Source organism: Manis javanica, chromosome 9 (genome assembly GCF_040802235.1).
Source record: "Manis javanica isolate MJ-LG chromosome 9, MJ_LKY, whole genome shotgun sequence".
Taxonomy (NCBI): domain Eukaryota; kingdom Metazoa; phylum Chordata; class Mammalia; order Pholidota; family Manidae; genus Manis; species Manis javanica.
The window spans coordinates 11630042-11654407 of record NC_133164.1 but is presented as its reverse complement, the minus strand read 5'-3'; the positions used below and the strand labels follow the sequence as shown (position 1 = coordinate 11654407).

Here is a 24366-nt window from a genome sequence, read left to right as displayed (position 1 = left end):
CCCATCTCCTCCTTTTGAAATGTCTGTCTTGCCCTGTCGTCGTCTTCATTCCACTTATTTCCGTTTAGTTCTCTTAAATCTGGTCCCTAACATCGTAAGTTGGATTTCCCTCCTCTCTCCCCTGCCCCCAGTCTTGTGAAGTTGCTTTAGGGTTTCTTTCTGAGCAGCTTCCACCTTACTTTGCTCTTCTTATAGACAGATTTTCTTTCATCTCTAGAGATGTGTGGTCTAGTAACATAAATGGGATGTCCTGGGACTTACGTAGTTTAACTGGGCCAGTGCCATATGTTTAAGTCTTTAATTTCATTAAATCTAACCTGAATCTTTTTATCTTTTTTTAACCACTTCTGGCTCTTGGCCTCCAAACGTGGAGCTGAGGATACAGTTTAAGAGCTATTTCAAACGTATCTGCAAGTTCATTTGCCAAATAACAGTCAGGCACACTTGGTTCGAAAGAAGGCTGATATTTCCCGTCAATGTCTAGACCACGGTTTATGTGAAACACTTCAAGGGAAGAGCATAAACTTTACAATTTTCTTTTAAGTGTTACTTTGAGACGCTGTCTTCAAAATTGATTATATATGGAATTCTTTGCCACCACATGATTGAAGATATTTTATATTTGAGTGATGGATGTTCAGCCAGATTTTTTTACAGAGCAAAAATTTATTTTACGTACATCTTACGAAATTGGGGACTCATGAGTTTGTAGTTGTCTTTAAAATCACAATAGTGTAATTAATACTTTGAATAGATTTAGGATATGCTGGTTACATTTAGTGGTTTTATAATACGTGAAGTAAATACACTGAAAGTTCTGTGTGTAAAAGCTCTTTAAAAATTATTGACTTAATCCTAATGACTTGATTTATTCATTATACATGTAATATAAGCTCAGGGTAAAAAAATCAAGCAGTGCAAATAGTTTTTTATCCCATTCCCCAGAGGTAACCGACCGCTTTTAGGTGTTTTGTGAATTTTCCTTGGACACATCCTTACAAGCTTATTTGTATACATTCATTTTTACATGAATAGGCTTAAAAATCCAATTGTGCAAGTTGGATTCTTCATTCAAAATATTTCTCATTGCCACTTAAGAGATTTTTATTAAAGCACCTATGTAGTCTTCCATCACATGGATGTAGTATTTATTCAACCCTCTATGAATGAACGTTGAGGTTTCCAGTGTCCTGCTCTTAAAAATAGTGGTATACGTGGGCATACAAGTATATCTGTCTTTTCTGACTTTGCCAGGTATATTTGTAGGATACTTAAGAATTATGTGCATTTCTTGATTGAATCAATTTGCATTCATCAGTGGGATGTGATGATGCCTATGAAAGCATTTTAATACTTCCTGCTAACTCCAGAGATAATTTTTTGCCAAAATAAGTTCTTAATCCCGACCCATAATAGAAATTTCCATGTGGTGCAAAGCAGAACACAATCGTAGTTAGTAAGCCAGTTTAATTCTTCCTCTTCCCTCCAGTTGCTTAAGTCTCTATTGTCGAGCCTAGTGGGGAATCTCTCCTGTTAGACTAAGTACCAGTGTCTGGTTCAGCTTGAATTCCAGTTGGTGCCAGCTGTAAATCTTTTATCACGTCATGCCTTGGGGATAGTTTGCAGCATTCAGCACATTTTCTCATGAAGAACAGGTGAAAATCGGGATAGTTGTTCTCTTAGTCTCATTTTTCATAATGAAGACATTCAGATACTAACCTTTTTACTTTGTAGATCGTTAGAATGTATTAATATGTAAACTAAGTATTACACTCTTCTTAATTTGACACAAAAAAAGTAAATGTTAGAGGGGAAGCTCCCTGGCACTGAATAATATATAGCACTATTTGCTTAAAGCAAAATACTATTTGAGAAGAGAAATAACTGCACATAATGACACTTCAGTTTTTCTCCTTCTTTGCCTTATGAAATGAGCCTTTTAAAAGTAATCAAACTAAATAAAATTCAGTATTACAGTCCTTTACAGCCAACTAGAGAATTTTTTTGAACTAAAGAATTGGCAAGGAATCATTAAATATCTTTGTAATTTACTTACCCAAAATAAAAAAACTTAGTTGACACATAAATACCAAACTGTTGACTAAGGTGACTTTTTTGTATTTTGATATGAAATAAAGTACAATAGAAGAATGTCTTTCATTGTAGTACTTAGTTGAAATAAATGACGGTCCTCAAAACTTTAAAAAATTATAAAACTATTTCTATTGTATCAACCATTTGGTAAGCTATATATTTCACTCTTTTTATTAATAAGTCTAAGAAGATTTTTCTCTTGTAACTATAAAAGGTGTTTATGATATTTGAAGATACAATTTAAATGCCTCTGTGTCTCAGAATACAGTAATTAACATGAATAAACAGTTGGATAAGTAATTGACAAGTAATCCAAAGTTGAATGGCAATGGCAATATGACATTTTTATAAAACATAAACTTAAGTCTTTTATTAAATGACTGGATTGTATATTACTGATTTTTTCCATTGACTTTGTTCCTCACTAATTCATATATAGAACTTCTTTAATGAAATTTGAATTGGAAGGGTGTAACGTATTGACAAACACACTTAATTTTGGAGGAACCAAGGTTTTGATAAAAGTTGTCCCCTCTTTTATGTTTCTGTATACAAGGCAGGCTCATCATAAATATTTATGGGATGAGTAAGACAAGTACATATTAGCATTTCTCCTTTATGGGCAGGACAGTGGGAAGGTGAAATCAGCTTTACATTGTGTGATTGTTTATAGTGGAATCAGATGGAATTGAGATTATGCCTCAACACAGGTTAACATTGAACCTGTCTGGGCCAGTGCTAGAAATAGCTTTAGAAATAATCTTTATGTTGGCTGTACGCTGATATACTAGATGCTGGGAATACAAAGAGGAAGGGGTATCATCCCTGTTTCTTTGTGGAACTTAGTCTACTTAGGCTAAGAAAAAGTTACACTTTTGATTTTAAGGCTGTGTTCCTTTTGCCAAACTATTATCTTTGGCCAGTGTTACAGTGTTGATGTATTACTATATCTGTATTGCCACAATAGAACATACCAGATGGGGAGAACACACTCTCGGGAGTCAGGTAGCACTCATACTAAACTTCCTGCATTGACTACTAATTCATTATGGAATAGTTTAATATTGACTTAATGTTTATAAATCTCTACTAGAATTGGCATAGTAAAACTGTCACACTGATAGTCCCCTCTAAGCGGAATAGAGCTCCTCAAAGTTTACATTTTCTGAGAGTGAGAGCCTGGTAAAGAATTTTCTTCTAAAACTTGATTAGGACCACTGGAAATTTAAGTTTTAAACATTTATAGCATCTACAGTGCGTCAGGAGCTAAGCTAGGTACAAGGAATAAAAAAACATTTTTATTGGTACTGGTGAGAGACTAAATGAAAAAGCTAAACAGGTTTTTCAGTTGCTTTGATAAAGAAAAACTGGAAAACCTCAAGGTACATAGCCATTTTGTAATCATCTTATGAATATCTTTACATAAATTATCTCATTTCTGGATAAATTCAGACCATCTTCTCAGCTCTGAATACTTTTTGTCACAGTTTTCAGCATTGTTATGTTCCTGTGTGCTCATGTACTGGAGAGGAACTTATTATCAGAAGATTTTGAGATTCTCCTTTCTCCAAAATTGGTTCTTCCCCCAGATGGAGATACTTTTGAGAAGTTTGAAAACTGCAGCATTGCACAAATTGAACTGGTGTTTGCTGGAGTTGTCCACCAAGGGTGAAATCCAGAGAGAGCGTGCAGTGCCAGGGAGATTTTAAGTACAATTGGCTTCAGAAGACCGGAGTTCTATTTACTGTCTGTGACCTTAGAGAAATCATTTATCTTCTGAGCCTTTATTTCCTTATCTGTCAGATCTCAGGGATGCCTTTGGAGCACTTAAAAAGTGTAAGGTAGATGTAGATTCAGAGAAGCCCTGTTTTCCCTCTCTTGTCCTTGTCACTTCTGTCCAAAGAAACCAGATAGATTATAGGCAGTGGTATATGTTAGCAGATGGCAAGCTCTGTGAGCTTGGGCTGCTAATAAATTAACGTGTTGTCTATTTTATACCTTAAAGTGGGTTGATACGAAGGGTCTATATTCACCAAAAGGCTTCATGGGGAAAACAACTGCAGTATAATTAAAATGATGATTTTTCCACAGGAGAAGACTTGATATTGTTAGAATTTTTATACATGTTCATAAATCTATACTTCAACTTCTGTAGACAACATATACTTAGGTCTTTTTTTTTTTTAATCCATTCTGAAAATCTGTCTTTTATTGGCATCAACTTCTTTTTACTGTTAAACAGTTTGCTCTCATTTTACATTATTAATGGAAAAGGAAAGAAGTGTCCTGACTCACAAAGCCTAGATTTGTAGATTAGGGTGATACTAAAGAAACAAAACCTCTTGGCCAAATTTTTCCTGCCCATATTCATTTATATATGTATGTAATATGGCTTTAGTATAATCCTTGCTTGAAGAAAAAGTATCATAAAGAATTTGAACTCTTTCCCTTTCTCTAACTTGCTTCATTCAAGGCATGTCTCCAGTAGTTGTTAAGTAATGGTAATTCAGACCACTTCTGTGTTGAGTGAGCACGTACTTTACAGCATGGTAGCTCAGGTCATTATTATTAATTTTTTGGCCCTCTTAGGCCTTGAGTTTTATTGACTGGGAGAGCAAAAGTTAGGAAAGTGTCCACATATATAGAAAAATCTCTTGAAGAGATCACTGTAGAAAGGAACTTGGTAAGGAACTCCTTTGACATCCTTTCTTTCCTAACCTATCTACAGTGTATTTTATGTCACAGAAGAAAAATTTAACCCTAGACTTATGTTATAGGTTATATGATTTCTCATGCATGGATCTTCCACATTTTTTTCATTTCTTTTCGGTGGTGTACCTAAGTTTTCTAACATAGTCTAACATTTAATGGTTTTCTTTTTCATGTAGGAAACTTATGAGAATATCCCAGGCCAGTCAAAGATCACATTCCTCTTACAAGCCATCAGAAACACAACCGCTGCTGAGGAGGTACTACTTTAATATTTGAGACTATGGCTTTCTTAGAAAACAAGTTGGTTATTAGATTGTCGTCAGAGTGGGTAATGAGAACTTTTTACTGTACAGATGTTAACCAGAACTTTGAACTTATTATTTGCTAAAAGCTACTTTAGACTTAAAAAAATTTTAAGTACCCTGTATTAAGAATGAGAATTTTTTTTCCGTATCAGGTGATACATCCAGCGTATTTAAAAGTTCATGGTTTTTAAATAATTTTATTAAAATTACTATATTTAAGTGACTTTGATAGCTATAAGAAATTTTCTTCCTTGAAACAATTATTTCTAAAGGGGGAAATTAAATTGATTCAGTGTTTTAATGCATTGCCAAATATTTCTGGAAAAATACTTTCTCTCTTTATCTTTTAAGCTTTTAGCTATCTTGAGGTGGTAAAAAATTGTGCTAAAGACATTTAGGAATAGAGAGACACTTCTTAGAGTCCTTAAAAAGCCATGGTTTTTAGCAGCTTACCTAATTACTGTACCAAATTCTTAATTTACAGTTTCTTACTGCTTTTCTATGCATTTAGCAGCTAGTTTTTTTTTTCTTCCCAGAACTACATTCATGTATATATTGAATGTTAAGTGAATATCCTGTGTATTTTGGAAAAGGCACCAAAGTATCAAGTGTAGAAAACTTGTCTTACCTGTGAAATTATGCATTTAAAATTTGTAAAGTGAGATTCTCTGCTAATATTAATGTATGATGGTAATGAATTCACACTAAACTACATAGTATTAAATCTGACTTCTAGTCAATCAGCTTAAATTGGAATTTAATGTTCTCTGATAACACTTAAAAACCAGTATGATATAATACCTCAGATAGATAACTAAAGGTGCTTCTTTACCTTTGTAACATATTTTTCTCTAATTCAAAATGAATGTCAAATATGAAGAACAAATATATGTAAGGTAACTTAAATCTCTAAAAACAGTTGGCTATTTTAATTCTTGAAGGTTAATATGCAGATTAGCTACAAAACAAATTTGGGAGCCAAGAATAATAAGAAAACTAATGAATTTTATCTTTGAAAACCTGTATTGAACCCTTCTAAAATCTTGATTTAGAAGTTAGGTGATGATTTTGAACCAGCCTCAGCTGGTTCAGTCAAATCACAATCTTGACTATGGATGGCTTCATAGCTTTTAGCATATGTGTGAGAATGCACAAATTTTAACTACTTCTATGAGGATTTCAACCACTTTGCATCCTCCTTGAGCATTAAATCTTCAATGAAAAGTTTGCTAACTGCCAAAAGTAATTCAGATAAAGATTGCTCTATAGTAAGTACAGTTGACCCTTAAACACATATTTGAACTGTGTGGTTCCACTTACATGTGGATTTTTTTCAGTAAATGCTATGCAATATAAATATATTTTCTCTTTCTAGTGATTTTCTTAATATTTTCTTTAGCTTTATTGAAAAATATAGTATATAATACGTAATATACAAAATATGTGTTAATTGACCATTTATGTTATTGTTAAGTCTTATAGTCAACAGTAACCTATTAGTAGTTAAGTTTTGGGAGAATCAAGTTATATGTGGACTCTTAACTGCATTGGGGAGGTCAGACCCCAACCCCCATGTTCAAGGGTCAACTGTGAATGGAAGAAAAAGTTGGCAAATTTTATTTGTATAGCTTAAGTTTTTTCTGTTGGTCACAATCCCAGAGTGATTATAATGATAATGAGTAAGTAGCTGCAGCCCAGAAAATAAAGAACATGAAAAATTGGGTTTAATGTTTCAATGGCTTATTGATTTAATATGGTAAAATTTTGATGGCATTTGTCTTGACTTCTCATAACCTGAAGGAATATTACATAGTAAATGCAAAATTTAAATATACTCTGCAGATTTAAAATGGGATAAGAATATACACCTTGAGATTGATTAGTACTTGGTGGTGTTTCCATGAATGAAGTGGTGGTTGTTTCCATGAGTGAAGCATAAAGATAAGTGAATTTGATAGTGTGTTATCTGTGAGGTTAGTGAAAGGGTGGTGATATAGCAAGACAGGCCAGGCTGGGAGCATAAGATCAGGTAAGAAAGACACCATAGACTAGAATGTGAGCCAGGTGGAAAAGTAGGAAAAGAATTATTGTTTATAGTTTACATGAAGATTTCTTTTTCACCAAATAATGTTCTAAAAATAGGAATTAAATACAGGTTTATCATTGCTAAGGTAAGTGTTCCTACTTGAGATCTAATATGTTCAGTGCCTTTCCTCAGCTATAAACAAAAGTAACTTTTCGGTGGAATTTTCTATACAGTAGATGAAAGTGTTTAGAGCTTTGTGTATTTTACCCATTTTTTAAAAAAAATCTAACAAAGTGCTTCTGAAATGAATTGTAAAAATAGAATAGTGAAATACATCAATGGCAGAGTGAATCTAGTTGGAAATTTTTTCTCTAGTAAAACACTTGTTATCAACCATATTATCTATTTATAGGCTAGACAAATGGCTGCTGTTCTTCTAAGACGTCTTTTGTCCTCTGCATTTGATGAAGTCTATCCAACTCTTCCTGCTGATGTTCAGACTGCCATCAAGAGTGAACTACTCATGATTATTCAAATGGAAACACAGTCTAGCATGAGGAAAAAAATTTGTGATATTGCTGCAGAGCTAGCCAGGAATTTAATAGGTATATATATACAAATGATTTTATTATTACATCATAGAAGAAAATGGGTATATCCCTTTTTTTTTTAAGTGGAGTCTTTTTAGAGGGTTATTCATGAGTGCCTAAGTACCATTTATAATGTTTGAAAGGGAAGTGATTATGGATTCAGCTTATTGACTAGAGATTACAGATGTTTATGAACTGTGTTCATAATACCTAGTGGTCTTCAAAACATCTGTGTGGGGGAAACACTACAAATTTTGTAGTTTGCTTGAAATTTTTGAGTTTTTAATTAACCTTAATGTGTAAAGTTATTAAAGCACAATCTAATTTACAGCCTACTTTGTAGATTAAACTTGGGAGTAGAAGTAGAGATCAGCTGACTCCAGATGCTTTTGCTGTAATACTTGTGTATTAATAAATTGAACACATATGCTGTTATACTACAATAGTGTGGACATCATAAATATTTTTAAAGAATGAGATAAAGGGAAACATTTGAAGATGCACTTTACGAAAAGTCAAAACTTTGGTGACACTACAAATATTAGTAATGTAATTGAACGTGCTTTTTTTTCTTTGACAGATTTATAGGTTTAATTTTAAACCCAGTTCATTTAGGTGGCATTTTTAAAGGTTGAAAAGTTACCTCACTAAGATAAGGGCTAATTGGTAGAATATTGTTGGTTGTGCTTGGTAAATCATGACACTAATTTTAAAATTTCAGCCACCAGTAATGCAAGTTCTTTGTCATTTTGGCTTAACCTACCAGTTCTTAAAAACTACAAGGAAATGTGTTGTTTTTATACTTTAAGCAAGTTCAAAACCTACTGAATCTTAATTTTGAATTTTTAACTTAAGTGTACAAATAAGAATATTTATAGGTGACATATTTCTAACTCAAAATCACTATGAAAATTAGTGATCAATAGTAATCAATAATGGAAGCTTTTACTAAATGTTTCAGAGTGCCCGCTCCATTTATTTTTTTTAAGCAGCTGTTCTGTTCCCCCTCAAAGCATCATTTTTTATGTTGGATGGATAGATTAAAGTTTTTTTTTTTTAGGTATCAGAAAAGTAGCACACTTGTCAATTCAGAAAATATCAGCAAATATGGGGGAAATTTTTTTAAAAAGAAAAAGTGTGTAACTCAACTGTAGTTCTGTGACTCTTAAGTTCTTTGTGACAGTATAGTCAGTCAGTCTCCTAACTGGTACAGTAGATTTTTGTGGTTGCTTGTTTTTATTACAGAGTCACAAAAATTCTGTATTTTAAAATATTGTTGAAAAATAACACATTGATAGCATGACTCACCACTCTTGGTCCTGGGACTCCTACTCCTATATCTTCTCCAGTTTGAAAGCAGTAATTATTTTGGTTTCAAGATCTTATTAGCAAATACTAACTTTGCCTACTTTTTACATCCTTTAGTAACAATAGTATATATATATATATATATAAGATTCAACCAACCAAATAGAGTGCTGCCTTTTCTTTAAATCTCCCTCCTTAGATATAACCTGCTAATATTTGTACTTATGTAACTCAAATTCACACACTTCCCTTTTATAAGCCTATGGTGCCAATTTTATGGTTAAAGGACCTAATTTTATTGGACATTTTTAAAAAATAGCTCATACCTTTTTTTTCTATGTATTTTGAAGGAGGCTTAAAATGAAAGGATTCACCCTTAATGTTTTGAAATTCTGTCTTACACACTTTCCACCTGGAATTCTTTACTCTTAGACGAGGATGGCAACAACCAGTGGCCAGAAGGTCTGAAGTTCCTTTTTGATTCAGTCAGCTCTCAAAATATGGGACTGCGGGAAGCTGCCCTTCACATTTTCTGGTATATACATTGATCTAATTTTTCTGAAAAATTTTAATGTCATAAATGTGCAAAGCACATTTTAATTCATTTAGTCTAATTTCTTAGACTTAAAATAGTGCCTTAAGATAAACTTTGTAGTTGTGTGGGAAGTTAAATTGAAGAAACACAAAACTTTTGATTTCATGTTATAATCCATGCAAGGGTTCTCTCCAATTTTTTTCCTTTCCTTTGTCTCTTATGATTCTGAAAAAATTTCTGGGAGTTTCTTCTCCTTTATTTGGAGATTGACACAATACTAAATGTAGCTTTTAGAAAGCCACTTTAATAATAGTGGCTCTTGAAACAAAGAAAGAAAATGCTGGTGAATCCCAGCTGTTTTCTGGGTCTTCTATGACGAAACAAACAAATATATACAGTATTTTGATAAACTCATACATATTTATAAGCAAATGGTCTAAGTTTAGAATTAAATTATTATCTGCACAGTTTTGTGCTACTATGTTAGCATATAGTTCTACTGCATTTATAATATAGATTTATAACTTTGCAAGATAGTATACATTTTTTAAATGAGATATGCCTGGAGCATCAGTGGAGGATAAGGGTAGATATTACACCATTTTCTACTTCAGTTATCAAATACAACTTACTTATGTTATAATCCAGAGTAGAGAATTAAATAAAAGTATTCAGTTTAATTGGTTACCAAATTTAAAGTAGGGTGGAACTCTGGACCATCTGTATCACCAAGACTGTGAGCAGGTTGTCAGGAAGCATGGTTACTGCAGCTACTGTCTGAAACCCCATGGGTCGCTTTTATTCCATCCTGTACTCCAAGCCAGCTTCCCACTGAAACAGAGTGATAAAGATAATAAATAGGGCTGGGATGGGTTGTTGCCTAGGGACACTTCTACTCCTAGCCGTTATAATCCTCTCAATGTTTATTTCTATTAACCCAACCCCAAAAGAGGATTGATTGAAGGATGGGTAGGTGATGGGAAGGTAATTAGGATTAATCCTTAAACCTTAAGGAGTAATGCACACTTTTGAGTCAGGCTGACATTTTAGATAAGAACATTAGATGTTCTAGCTGACCCTTTACTAAGATACAATGTAGTTTTCAAAAAGTACTTTGGATTTTTTTTTTTATAGGAACTTCCCTGGAATTTTTGGGAACCAACAGCAGCACTATATAGATGTTATCAAACGGATGTTAGTTCAGTGTATGCAAGATCAAGAACATCCATCGGTAAATAATTTCAATGCCATTAATATTAACACCTAATTTAATACAATGTCTAACTCATGAAAGAAATTTATGTACTTGAAAATTGTCTTTTACTTTGGTATTTTGAAATATATGTACTAGATTTACTGATAAAATTTAATCTTGTTAAGAAAACTTGAACATGCATCCATCAAAAATTTTTCTTGTTTGACATTTCTTACTCTCTTCATTTTAGATCAGGACATTGTCTGCTAGAGCTACAGCTGCATTTATACTTGCAAATGAACATAATGTTGTTCTCTTCAAACATTTTGCAGACTTGTTACCTGGTTTCTTACAGGTAAGAAAATAATATGAAATAGCTGACAATTATATCTTCATTGATTTTCTGTAATTTAAATTCTCATTAGAATTCTCTTGTGCCTGCATTTATTCAGTAAATTTTTATTGCCTGCTATGTGCTGTCACTAGGCACTGATGATATGACAGAGAAAACAAAATATGCAAATCTCTGTCCCCACTGAACTTAAATCAATTGTGTTTGATAGACTCTTAGTCTCTGAAAAAATATTTAGGTTAGAGTTTCAAGATTTTCCTATGATGTAGATGATATAAGCAATTCATGCTTATTACTGAATATATAATCATACTGGTTATTTCCATGAATCAACCAAGTAACCTGTGAAATTTAATGCCCATTTTACATAAAGGGAAACTCAGGAAGAGAGGATAAGAAACTTGCCCAAGGCCACAGGTGTTGGTAAGTGGTGGAAATGTGATCAAACCCAATTTGGACTGTAGTCCTTACTCTTAACCCCAGGGCTTATAACATCTTGTACTGTAAATTAAATAGTTTATGTTAATTCACATTGCTCTTCTAAGGACACCTTCTGCCTCAAACAAAATAAAATAGATGGGGTATTAGAGCAGTTACTCTCAACCTTGTCAGACTCAAACCCTTTTTTATAAAAAATACTTTGTGAGTTTCCATTTTCTATACCAAAATGAAATGCGTAGATGACCTAACTCATGTACATGGACAGATTTAAAAAACATCAGTAGATTGCCCCGAGTGAATACAAAGAAATAAAAAGAAAATAATGTATAATAAAATGTCATGCTTTTCCATATGGAAAAGACATGGACATGACCACAAGGAAAGACGTAGTAGACTAGATTATTTTTTTAAGTGATCTCCACAAATGGAATAGCTAAGAATGTGGACTGATACAGAGGCAGCATTGGTGAGTCAAACATGATTTGCTATTACTGTTGATTTGATTTCCAGAAATGGTAAAGGTCTGGGCAAAACAGTATGTATTCATTCTTCATTTGTACAGTGTTTACATTTAGAAGGAAAAATCATGATACATTAAAACCAGGCAAAAAATAATTTGTGAATTAGGTTCTAGGTTCAGATCATTATAAATGACTTTTTCCTTTTTATAAGTGTCTGACATTTATGATAATATGAGAGGGATGATAAGATTGTATGAGCTCATTGTAAGCATTTGTGGCCAAAGGTACACGACATCTTGTACCCCTACCCCTTACCCCTGAATCACTGTGACAACCAAGAAAACACCTCGTGGAAGAAAAGAGTACCCATGTTGAGAACCACTGGGCTAAAGAGGATTTAAAGAGCTAAAACTGAAAGATCCTACATGAATCCTGTATGATTCAGAGTTACTAGCAGGATTTAGGAGAAACTTTTCTCCTATCAAATTGAAAAGACAGTTTATGTCAGTGACACTAAATAGACTAAATGGACACTACCATTCCAATCTATTGTTTTAGCAGTTTATTACCTAAAAATCTTGAGTAAACTATTTAAGTCTAATGTCATTTTTCTTCCTCAGAATTTACAGTAAGTTAAAATACCTGCTAAAACTTCTAGGAGTTGTCACTCTGCATTAGGCAGTGGTAGGTATAGAATGCACACCTAAATGCCACAGTGACTAAATTTGATGTCAAAGAGAAATTGGATAATACCGGACATTGTAAATGTATCTAGGATTTATGTAGGGGAAAGATTAGGACATGGCTGTAGGAAGGACAGAGAAAAAGGATTCCTTCTGGTTATGAAAAGAATTTCTGAACAGTCTTAAGTTTGTTATGGTGGTTTTTATAGTTCCACTGGTTTTAATTTTGCCTTAGATTGAACTCTTTATTTTGTGTATTTCTAGTTAATGGTCAAAAGGAAGGTGTACATGTGGCTTTAGGTAGGACATTTGCATTATATAGGTTGATGAGTTATTAATTTAGTAAAAATACTCTTTAATATTTTTCTGTTGTCTGCCTCTTAACGCTGTGGCCAATGAGACATCGTAAAATGACTCTTGAACATAGACCTTTTTTTGTGTGTTTAATTTTTTCCAGGCTGTAAATGACTCATGCTACCAGAATGATGATTCCGTCTTAAAATCCCTTGTTGAGATTGCAGATACTGTTCCAAAATATTTGCGTCCTCACTTGGAAGCAACTCTGCAGTTAAGTCTGAAGGTAAATACTTCAGTAAATGTTGTTTGTTATTTTCAGTAAATAATCTAAACTACTAAATGTATGCAAATACATTTTCTTCGTAGTTGTGTGGAGACACTAGCCTCAATAATATGCAACGCCAACTTGCCCTTGAAGTAATCGTGACTCTCTCTGAGACTGCAGCTGCTATGTTACGAAAACATACCAATATTGTTGCACAGACTAGTAAGTCAAAGGTCTTTAAATATTTGGTGTTAATGTGGGAAAGCTATTGGATAAAGTTGCTGAGAATTGTGTAAGTTCACAGAATAGTTGAGAATATAATGAATATCCTTTCAAAATCAGGTGAGTCTGGGGAAATGTATGTCTGTACATATTTATGTGGATGGATCTTAACCACTATGGCTATGCTGCAGACACCCCGAAGCCTTGTAATAGCAGACATGACTTAATACCTGAAAATAGATCAAAAGATACATAAGATCTTTATGAAGAAAATTGATAACATACTCAAAGAATAGTAGAAGAATTAAATAATCTAGTTCTCAAATTAATCTATAAATTTAGCATAGTTTCAATCAAAATCCCCAAAAGTTGACCATGATAAGAATGACCCTAAAATTCATGTGAAGAACATAAAGTCTGGAGTAGTCAAGACAATTTCCCTGAACAAAGTAGAGCTCTTGCCCTGTCAGCTGTGAAGATGTAGAATTTGTTGTTGATGCAGGTATAGACAAATGGATACGATGAAACAAGGAGCAGATCCACTTACAGGGAAAGGAAGCTGACGTTAAATAAAAAGATAGATAACTGATCAAAGGTCATTGGGGCAACTGGTTATTCAATGGGAAAAAATATACCCCAACCTCAAATTCTCTAATAAAAACCAATTTTAGTTGACTAAAAACCTAGATAATACAGGTACTTTTTACAAGTAAAGCTTAGTAATAGAGAAGGATTTTTTTTAACACTGAATCACAAACCATAGAAGCAAACATGGCTAAATTTGCACTTATGAAGACAACTTTTTGACCAACCGGATACACCATAAGTGAAATTTAAAAATAAGCTACAGACTAAGAGAAGGTAGTTACAGTGCACACAATCAACAAAATTTTGATATCTAGAAAATAGGCTAGGAACAGTAAGTTCACAAAAGAGGAATCTGAAATAGCTAAGGAACACTGCTCAGTCTCAGTAAAAGTATAATTGTGGAATACAAGTTGTCAGAAAGTTTGACAATATCTAGTGTTGAGTGTGAAGCAGAGAGGACTCTTTACATAATGTTGCAAAATAAGACAGGCTTCCTTTTAAACTTACTTTAGGAGTGCAAATTTATGCAAGCACTGTGGAGAGCAGTTTAGTGGGTTTTAGTAATATTGAAGATATTTGTAGCTATTTCATGTCCTGAACTCATAGTTGTCAAGGACAAAAGTATCTCATCGAAAGAATCTCATTAAAACAGATTTTGTAATTATAGAAAAAATTGGAAATAACCAAAATGTCCATCAACAAGATGATGTGTTTATGTAATGGAATACTATGAAGTAATTAAAATAAAATCCATGTGTATTGAGGAGAAAGCAAATTGCCAAAGGATATGTGTAGTATGATACCATTTATTATATAAAAAATAATATCTTGAAATAGTGGTATGTTTTTATTTAGGTAGAGAATATGTAGTTGAAGTGCGAAGCAGTTTGGGAATGGGCAACAATTGATTTTATTACAGAGGGAGAGAATGTGATAGGATTAGGGGAGTTTGACTTTGGTTCTTAATGTTACATCTTAAAAAAGAACAAGATCCAAAGCAAATGTGGTGACAAGGTTAAAGGTTAGCAAACCAGATATTGGGGACACAGACAAATAATTTTTTTGTCTCTAAAGAGACAAATTCTTTTTATACTTCTTAAATTCTTGTTTGTAAATCATGGTTTTGACAAAACTTAAAGGCCACAGTCTTAACGGATGAAATGATTATTTACTTAGTTCCTCAGATGTTAGCAATGATGGTTGATCTTGAAGAGGATGAGGACTGGGCGAATGCGGATGAGTTAGAAGATGACGACTTTGACAGGTAATCAAATGCACCATATACTGTGTGAGGTTCCTTGACAGAACAAACTCAGGTGGCAGTGAGAGTTTAGCTACAAGTTTAGAATAAGGCCACCTATTTATTCCCCCTGTGTTCCATAAGCTGAATTTAAACTCTTAGGTTTGGAATATGGTACTCTTAGGCTTTCTGCCATATGCACTTCTGTATCAAATTTTGTAAATAATATTTTTTTAAGTAGCTATCTTTTCTGCTCTCTTACTCTGAAATTTTCTTTAATTCTGTAGTTTAAGAATATTTTTTAAAATATGTATAAAGTTTCATTGTGATGAATGCCTTTATATCCATAGACCTCGCCTAAAATAGTTGTTTCACCACAATTCCCTGTGAAACACCCTACTTTCCCAATGTGACACAGTTTAACTTTCGGCTGTAGTAACGCCGGAATTGCTCTCTTACTTGTTTTGACTTAGGAGGCCCTGTGAAATATTCCTATGGATATGAAATAAGAAAATTCCTATGGAAAAGCCACCAGAGTCTCTTATTTGCTAATGACGATGATGGTCTCATATATGTATATGAAAAATAGGACTTCATAGCTCTATTGTTCATTCTTTCAGTTGTCCCAAAGGTATATTATGTTACAGATGCAGGAATGAAGAGGAAGGATTGAGTGATTTGTCCAAGGTTACATAGCTAGTTAGTAGACTGGGCTTTTAACACCATTTCTATTACCTTTTCCAGGGCATCATACTACATTCCTTTCTTAAAAAGAACTGAAATTACTCCCTTGAAAGATGGGTAGTCAGTATAAGTTACTATTACAGATAATAGATAAAATTAAAGATGTTTAACTTAGAAAATATATGGTACGTTTTTGAAGTTTAATCCCATTATCAAAAATGATGAACTTTGGGCTTAAGTACTGTTTGAAAGTACATGAAAGTAATCCTTCCCTGGGAACAACTTGATAGGCTAAAGAGAAGAGTAGCTCAGATTGGGTTTCCTTTCCTGGGTTCAGTTATGCTGTCATCTGCTGCCACCTGGCCTTTAATTTGTCCTGGAAAAGGCACCTAAATTTATATGGTTTGTGAAGCTGTTTTTTCTGGACTAGATGAATAAGGTTTTCTTATCTGTGAAGAAAAAGGCCATACAGAAAATTTCAAGATGAGTATATAAACACCATTATAGCTTCATCTTCATAGTCTTGTCTCCACAGAACAGTTAAAACTTTTGCACATGATAGTCTTCAGTTTGAAGACAGCACAAAGGCATTTGAGCCCAGATTTCTTCACTGTATTGTGAAAACACTAGAATTGAGTTTCACCTTTGTTGTTTTTGACAGTTCAGTTTGCACCCCTTTAAATATAAGTAAGCTCACAGCAAGGAGAAAATCCTAAACAGTCTCTGCACCCCTTTCACTTTTCTGTGTTCTGTCCATTGATAAATTTGAGGGGTATATGGCCAGGAAATGAGACACACAGAGCTTGTAAACACTCTACTTATTACGTCTGAGTCTTCAAAAGTGTCAGAAGTTAAGTTTAGCCAGTGGGGGGTGTGAATGGAGGAAGAGAAAGAAAGATAAGTTACCCAAACACAACTTGACTAAGTACATTCAAAGTCTGCTCGAATTACTCTTTTCAGCCCTAGTTTAATACCATGTTTAGCAGTATGTTTGTGCAGTGCACTGTTGTGCATTTTGAATGTGTTGAATATATTCTTTTGTTGTGTGTAGCAATGCAGTGGCTGGTGAGAGTGCATTAGACCGAATGGCTTGTGGACTTGGTGGGAAACTCGTTCTACCGATGATCAAGGAACACATTATGCAGATGCTTCAAAATGGTAAGCCGTGTCTCCTTCAGATGACAGAATAGTGGATGTGGCTTTCCAGGCCTTAAGTAACAAATATTTAGACTGTGTCTAAAAACTAATCTGACTTTTTATATTCTGTATGACCTAATATTTATATTACACTGATAAAATTCTATTCAGTCATCTTCGGAACCCTTAACACTAAAAAATGTTTTTCCTCAGTACTGCAAATATTCAGTTCTCCCTCCCCTGAAGTGGCTTCAGTGTATAGGAAAAATTTATAAATTCTGAGGAAAATTTAGATTTTCACCCAATCTGGAAATAGCTAGATTTGAAATAAGAAATAAGATGTCTTAAATAAGGTATCATTATTAGAATGCTTATGAAACATTAGCATATTTGATTCATATAATCTTTTTTATAAAGTATCATTGATATACAATCTTAGGTTGGTTTCAAATGTACAATACAGTGGTTCAACAGTTACCCATATTCTCACCCCCTCTAGTGTGGTTACTATATATCAATGTAGAAAGATGTTACAGATTCATAAAATCTTCATTCATTCAGTATATCTAGTATATTCAGAAGAGAAGCTAATTCTGTATTTCTGCTATTTTCCTAACAAATATTTGGTCATTTGTTAGCCTTTGTACTTAATAGTTTATAACAGTACCAAAAATTGTCATTGTATACATTTTATTTTTGTCTTTTTACTTACAGAGTTAATGTGCTTGATTGTTTTCAAGTGCAGAAATGTATAAAAGTCTCTTAAATTCAGAGGGGTCACTAATAAGTTCGCTGAGACTTTTTTCTGACCTCATTTATGCATATATGCAGTTTTTTTTAAATGTGAATATGGCATATAGACACACCATACTTAATCTTAAGGTTTTGCCCACAGTATATCATATCACCACATAATGGCCTCCCTTATTTTTATAACAGCCATGTAGCATTCCACAATTCCCTATTAAATGTTAGTAGTTTCAGTTGATTACAAATAATACTAATACATGCATCCATTTTGCTACAGAAATCCTGGCTTGTATAAATATTTCTGTATATATGGTATGTTAGAAGAGACAGACTAGAGGGTCAAATTATCGTTTTAGGATCTGATAGTCGTAAAATGGAGTAATAATGGAATAGTAGTTTCAGATGAAAGTGAACCCTTAATGCAGTTTAACCAGTTGCTTCTTATCCTATCGTACCCTTAATGGTCCTAAAAAGGCATGGTCCAAAACCATTATCCCTTTTTAATGATGTGATTTTATATCTGGGTCAGGAATAGTAGTTTCCCCCCTTTTTTACCACCTACATTTTTGAGAATTTTTTTCCCAAAGGAATAGAAATAGAATCACAGATGGCTCAGGTTATGAGAGCTGTTAGAAAGAAGCTAGCTTTTCCATATTTAAGATGAAGAGAGTGAAGCCCAGAGACATTAAAGGATTACCAAGGTCAACCAGCTTTGGGTTTTTCTTCATTGATTCAAACTACACTTCAGATAGATTAGTGTGGATATGATTGTGATTTGTAAACAATTTTAAGTTCCTGCCACAACTTACTAGCTGGATACAGAAGGCTTTATATATTTGGCAGTGAACTCCTGGTAAGACTTGTAGCTTAATGTGTGACTGCAAGCGAGTCTTCTGCACCTTGATTTCCTCATCTGTAAAATAGGGAAATGATGCTTGCCTCACACCCAGGACTGAGGTTGGATCCAAAGATGTATTTAATATATGTGAAAAGTACTTTCATTAACAATGGCAAATAATACATATTTCCTAGTAACTTAACACATGTTCCACTTGATTTTTTTAAATGGTCATATAATTTTGGCTTTAAATAACAACAAAATTCAAAGGAGAAAATTTCCAAATCCCCATACCATACCATCACCTTCTGCCAAACATATTTCTAAGAACTCTGCCTGTTGGGAATATATGAGGCATATATCTTTTTTTATTTTTCTTAACCAAATACAGACATCTTTCTATAATTATTTATTGCATTTCTTCAAGTTACGAAGTCCATGTTCAAATATAACTGATTTATTGGTTTCCTAGGATTAGCATTCCTCAGTTGAGAAATTATGGCTAAATGATATAAATAATAATTGTTTTAATACTAAACAGCAATGTTAAGAATTTTTCAGAAATTATGGTAGAATTAGTTACAGTCCAGTTCGTCTTTGCATGGGTTTTGGTCTCTCCAAAGTGAAAAATTAAATCTGATACAATTTTGGACTTCTCTACTAATGGATTTACACCAGCAGTTCTTAAGCTTTCTGTTCTCAGGACCCCTATACTCTTAAAAATTACTGATGCCACATTAGTGCTTTTGTTATGTGGGTTCTATCAATGTTTACTTAGAACTTAAGACATGTTAAAATACTCATTTAAAAATAATGCTAAAAAGTCAGTTACACATTTACATAGAAAACATTTGTCATAAAGAATGCCTTTTCCAAAACAAAAAAAATTAGAAAAATGTCTTTTTATGCATTTTTTTTTTTTTTTTTTTTTTTTTTTTTTTTTTTTTAGGAGAGCAAAGCAGAGGCTTTATTTAGAGAGAAAGCGAGAGGACAGAGCTCCTGGCTCACGCCTGGAGGGGACAAGAGAGCCCCTTTTTATGCATTTTTTGTAATCATCTTTTAACTATGCTGAATTCTTCTATCTGCTTCTGCATTCAGTCTCTTGGGATTTCACATATGATGTAATCCTGGAATACTCCATTCACTATACACTCAAAATGAGAGTAAAAGAGTAATATTATTATTCAAATAGTTTTGACCTCCTAGACACCCTGAAAGAATCTCAGGGAATTCTATGTATTTATGTATATCTTCTTTTGTTCCACAAGAATTTGAAGTAGCTTAAAGGGAATAATAGTATAGAACGTAAAAATATTTGGAAATGAGAGTTGAGGAAATTATATGTTAGACTGGAATAGAGGTTCAGTAAGATAAATATTGCTTAGCTAGTGTTCCAGTAGTCAAAAAGCAAATAGCCGTTAATACTAGAATAGAAGTAGGGTTCATCCATATTCATTTACCATATTATTAAGTAAAAGTTCTTTAAAAGCAGTGTCTTTTCTCCTTGGCTTTTTTTCTTTTTAAAGAAATGAGACCATGGAAATAAGTGAATCTATATTCAATGAACTGCAGTGTGTGACAAAGAAAATCCAGATATTTGTTGCTTATGGTAAATCTTAGGGAAGTCTCAAATAGTTGATATAAATATTGATAAGCCCTTTGCTTCCATATTGCCTTTTAATTTTTGGAATAAAAATGCTCTGTGACATAACCACTATAAAATGAAAATAGTCCAGTTGGGCACTTTTTTGTCCATTTTTCTAGTTAGTAAATACATAAAAATATTATGGTATCTTTCAGATATTTCCAAATACATTTCAAAAAAAGGAGAACCCTTTTCTGTACTTTAACTGTCCACATAACATATTTGTATTACCTAATTGCTATTCTTTTCTGTAGCTGACTGGAAATATCGGCATGCAGGGTTAATGGCCTTATCTGCCATTGGGGAAGGATGCCACCAGCAAATGGAAGGAATTCTAAATGAGATAGTAAATTTTGTTTTGCTTTTTCTTCAGGATTCTGTAAGTACCAGTAAATATTTGATTCATAGTTATTATTATAGTTTTACGTGGGAACCCATTGCCTTTACTAATACAAAGGAACATATTCCAGCATCCAAGAGTAAGGTATGCAGCCTGTAATGCTGTGGGACAGATGGCTACAGATTTTGCACCTGGTTTCCAAAAGAAATTCCATGAGAAGGTAAGTAATAAGTCCTCAGAACACTCAAATCAAGCTCAAAAAGAGGGGTGGCATTTTATACAGTGTGCTGCTCTGGTTCCGTCTTACAGGTGATTGCAGCTTTGCTGCAGACCATGGAAGACCAAGGAAACCAACGGGTGCAGGCCCATGCGGCTGCCGCGCTCATTAACTTCACTGAGGACTGCCCCAAGTCACTGCTTATTCCATACTTAGAAAATTTGGTGAAACATCTGCATTCCATCATGGTACTTAAACTTCAAGAGGTAGGCTTCAAATTTTTTAAGCTCCCTATTTAGAGATTAATTTAGGTTAATTTGATGTGTAAGACCTGGGGAAAGAGGTAATCTTAAGCATGGCTACAAAGAGTGGGAAGTTACAAGGACAGGCTATTGTGAATAGAGTAACTCAGGCTTGACCAGAAAATAGGCTAGTACTGGACCTGGGAGAGAGAATGGCCCAACATTAGTTAGGTGAAATCATTATATGAATTGCCTCAAAAACAAGACATAGATTTTTAAACTCTTGAGTTAGGTAAATCTGGGAGAACTATTTTATGTTCTCAACTGCTGCAAGAAATGATAATGTGATTATAGAAAATTAATATGGTAGCATTGTGAGGCATAAACAAAGGGAGAAGATTTAAGTAAAGATAATCATGGTCATTGTTCAGCGAACATGGATTGTAACAATGGAATCTGGGGGGGCAAAAAGTGATTCTAAAAGACAATTTTCAGGAAGCATTAACAGTTTCTTTCTGCCAATTGAATTTAAAAAGGTGAAAAAGTGAAGTAAAAAGGCATTCTAACCTGGGCGATAGAAAAAGAGATGTGACAGAGTGTCCTTTGGCCTTAAATGTGTTGGACTTTTAAAATAAGACTTGGCTATCTAAGTAGAAGAAGTTTACAATTATAGCTTAAGTAAAAGATGAAACCTAAAAACAGTTTATTGAATGATTTCAGTTCAGCAGTGTGTGAGAGAGATTCAGGTAAGAAAGGCAAAGACTGAGGTCTAGTTGTCAAATACAGTGAAAATAAATGACTGCTACAAAAATGAAATGAATAAAAAGAACATACAAAATAAATGCCTTTTTTTTGCTATTATATTCAGCAGTCATAAAGTTACTGCCAAATTGCTAAGAAAGTTTCTAACACTCTAGTGTTTTAGTTTTAGAAAGTTCTAGTACTTTAAGTCATTGTGAACCACTGGGAAAAAGACAAGATACAATGACTCTGAAAGCAAAGAAAGGGGTTTAACATGAAGGATGGGTGTTCAGTGTCAGATGACAGCCAACTAAGAACATGATAAAGGGACATGAGTATATCTGAAGGCAGAAAGAGGTATACCCAAGTTGATGGCAGATCTTTTCATTGGTTAAATCAGAAATAGATGGATCAAGTGTGACTTTACAAGTAGGTTTGGGTAGAAGGCTGCGGTATGAACATCTCTGTATCGCCCTCCCCTTCCCCAAGAGGGGCAATGTGTGAAATCTTTAAAAACTGAAAGAACAAGTTGGCCAAGATGGGATGAGGAGAGGAGTATTTAGTATGTGAGCAAGAATTGCACAGAGAGAGGTTATCTGGGGAGGAATGACATTCTTCTGAGATGAGAGGCAGGTCCAAACATTAAACATAGAGTAGATGGAGAAGAAAAAGTAAGTTGGTTTCTTAAAGGTGTGGTGGAAGTCAAAATACAAAGTGAAGAGCCTTGCCGAGAGTGGTAGTTGGTGAGGGAATGAAAATCTGGAACTGTTACTGCATCAAGTATCCATAGGAATCCACAAGCAATCGTAAGGTAATATTGCCAGGGGACAATGTAGTCCAGCTGCAAATACCCAGTGAGTTTTTGTTACTAGTCACGGCAGAGAATACTATAGTTCTTTGCTGCAGGGCAAAGGTGATCTCATCTGTTTCTCCAAGATGGTAAAACACGTGCGAGAGGCACCAGTGGTATTGTTAGTGGGGGAGTCAGTGGTATCTCCTGCAGAGAGTCCTATTAAAAGACAAAGAAGTAGACCTTAAAGGGAATTTTCTCCACAACATGGTAGGACAGCACAAAATATTTAGGAAGTAGTGGGGATAATGGAGGAAAAATGATTAAGGACAGGCGTTAAGCTTGATGGATACAGAAACTTTTAAGAAGTCAAATCTGTGCTCAAGAACTAGCTATGCTTTGAGATAAAGCAAAAACAAGGAGCACTTCCTTAACAAGAGAGAGGAGGTCCACATAAATAGTTCATTTGCTCCAAAATCCAGTCTCCTCTCTGGCTGCTGGAGGGTGAGCTCAGCTTACTGTTTGATAAAAAAAGCACTGAAGAACTTGAAGGGAGTATTTTCTCAGTGTCTCATTTATGTGATTTATTGTGTGTCTTCCTTCTAGTTGATTCAGAAAGGCACCAAGTTAGTTTTGGAACAAGTTGTGACATCTATTGCATCAGTTGCAGATACTGCAGAGGAAAAATTTGTCCCCTACTATGATTTATTTATGCCATCACTAAAGCACATTGTTGAGAATGCAGTTCAAAAGGAACTCAGACTTCTCAGAGGAAAAACTATTGAGTGCATCAGCCTCATTGGTCTGGCTGTTGGGAAGGAAAAAGTAAGTGATTTATAGCATGTCGAGTTTACTATGTGTAATTTGAAGATCTAGAGGGTATTTTCCTTCTGGTAAGTGGTATTATCCTCTTAACTCCCACTCCTTTTTATATATAAATTGTTGCCTTCAGTTTTTCATCATTAATGTTAAGGTTTCTTCTTAATTCAGTTATGCTCTTGAAACCTCTCCCTTTCCCTACCACACATAACAGTCTATTCCCTGGGAGGCATGTGGAGTTCAAGATCCATATGTTTAGTTTCACTCATTTAAATGTGCTTGGACACATTCCATTTGCTCTCCTGTTCATCTAAAATGCATCAAGTGTCCTAAAACAAATCTATATGCATATAGCTCTTCAAAAAATAATTAGCAAAGACCATTAGCCAATGTTTTTCTTCCCAGCCAATATCTCAGCATTGTCAGAACTAATTCAAAGGATGTTCCTCTATCATCAACCTTTCACATTCTGCTTCTCAGAACTATCAACATAGCACCTCTCTGGTCCCCAAAACCAGCATCAGTATTAACTTACAAATTTTTCTGGGAGACACTGAGAACCTAACCAGTAAAACCTTTTTATGTTCCATACTCTTTGTATCTGGTTTTCAAACTCTCTTTAAACACTGTCTGTTTATACAGTGAAGATTGCCAGAACTACGCAGGATTAAATGAAAATTATATAGCTCTATGCAGCAACCCAAAATTTTTGTTCTGGACTTAGGATTATCTTTTTATTGCTAGAAATGCATAAACCATAGACCAAAACTTGATACTATGAGAAATATCTTCATACTGCAGTTCACTTTGACCTTTTACTGGAAAATACATTTTTCTAGATAAAGCACT

The 24366-nt window shown here is 34.0% G+C and overlaps 1 protein-coding gene across 2 annotated transcripts in view; it reads left to right on the top strand.

The window, feature by feature from the left end:
* Positions 1-24366, top strand: part of IPO5 (importin 5) — a 41283-nt gene that overhangs the window by 5320 nt on the left and 11597 nt on the right. For both annotated transcript variants that reach the window (XM_073212432.1, XM_037024888.2), the window contains 13 exons: positions 4983-5063; positions 7550-7742; positions 9468-9570; positions 10705-10801; positions 11016-11120; positions 13160-13282; positions 13366-13486; positions 15251-15338; positions 17050-17156; positions 20623-20747; positions 20839-20928; positions 21018-21191; positions 23305-23523. In XM_073212432.1, coding sequence (XP_073068533.1) covers positions 4983-5063; positions 7550-7742; positions 9468-9570; positions 10705-10801; positions 11016-11120; positions 13160-13282; positions 13366-13486; positions 15251-15338; positions 17050-17156; positions 20623-20747; positions 20839-20928; positions 21018-21191; positions 23305-23523 — 1626 coding nt within the window. The remainder of the gene's footprint in view (positions 1-4982; positions 5064-7549; positions 7743-9467; positions 9571-10704; positions 10802-11015; positions 11121-13159; positions 13283-13365; positions 13487-15250; positions 15339-17049; positions 17157-20622; positions 20748-20838; positions 20929-21017; positions 21192-23304; positions 23524-24366) is intronic.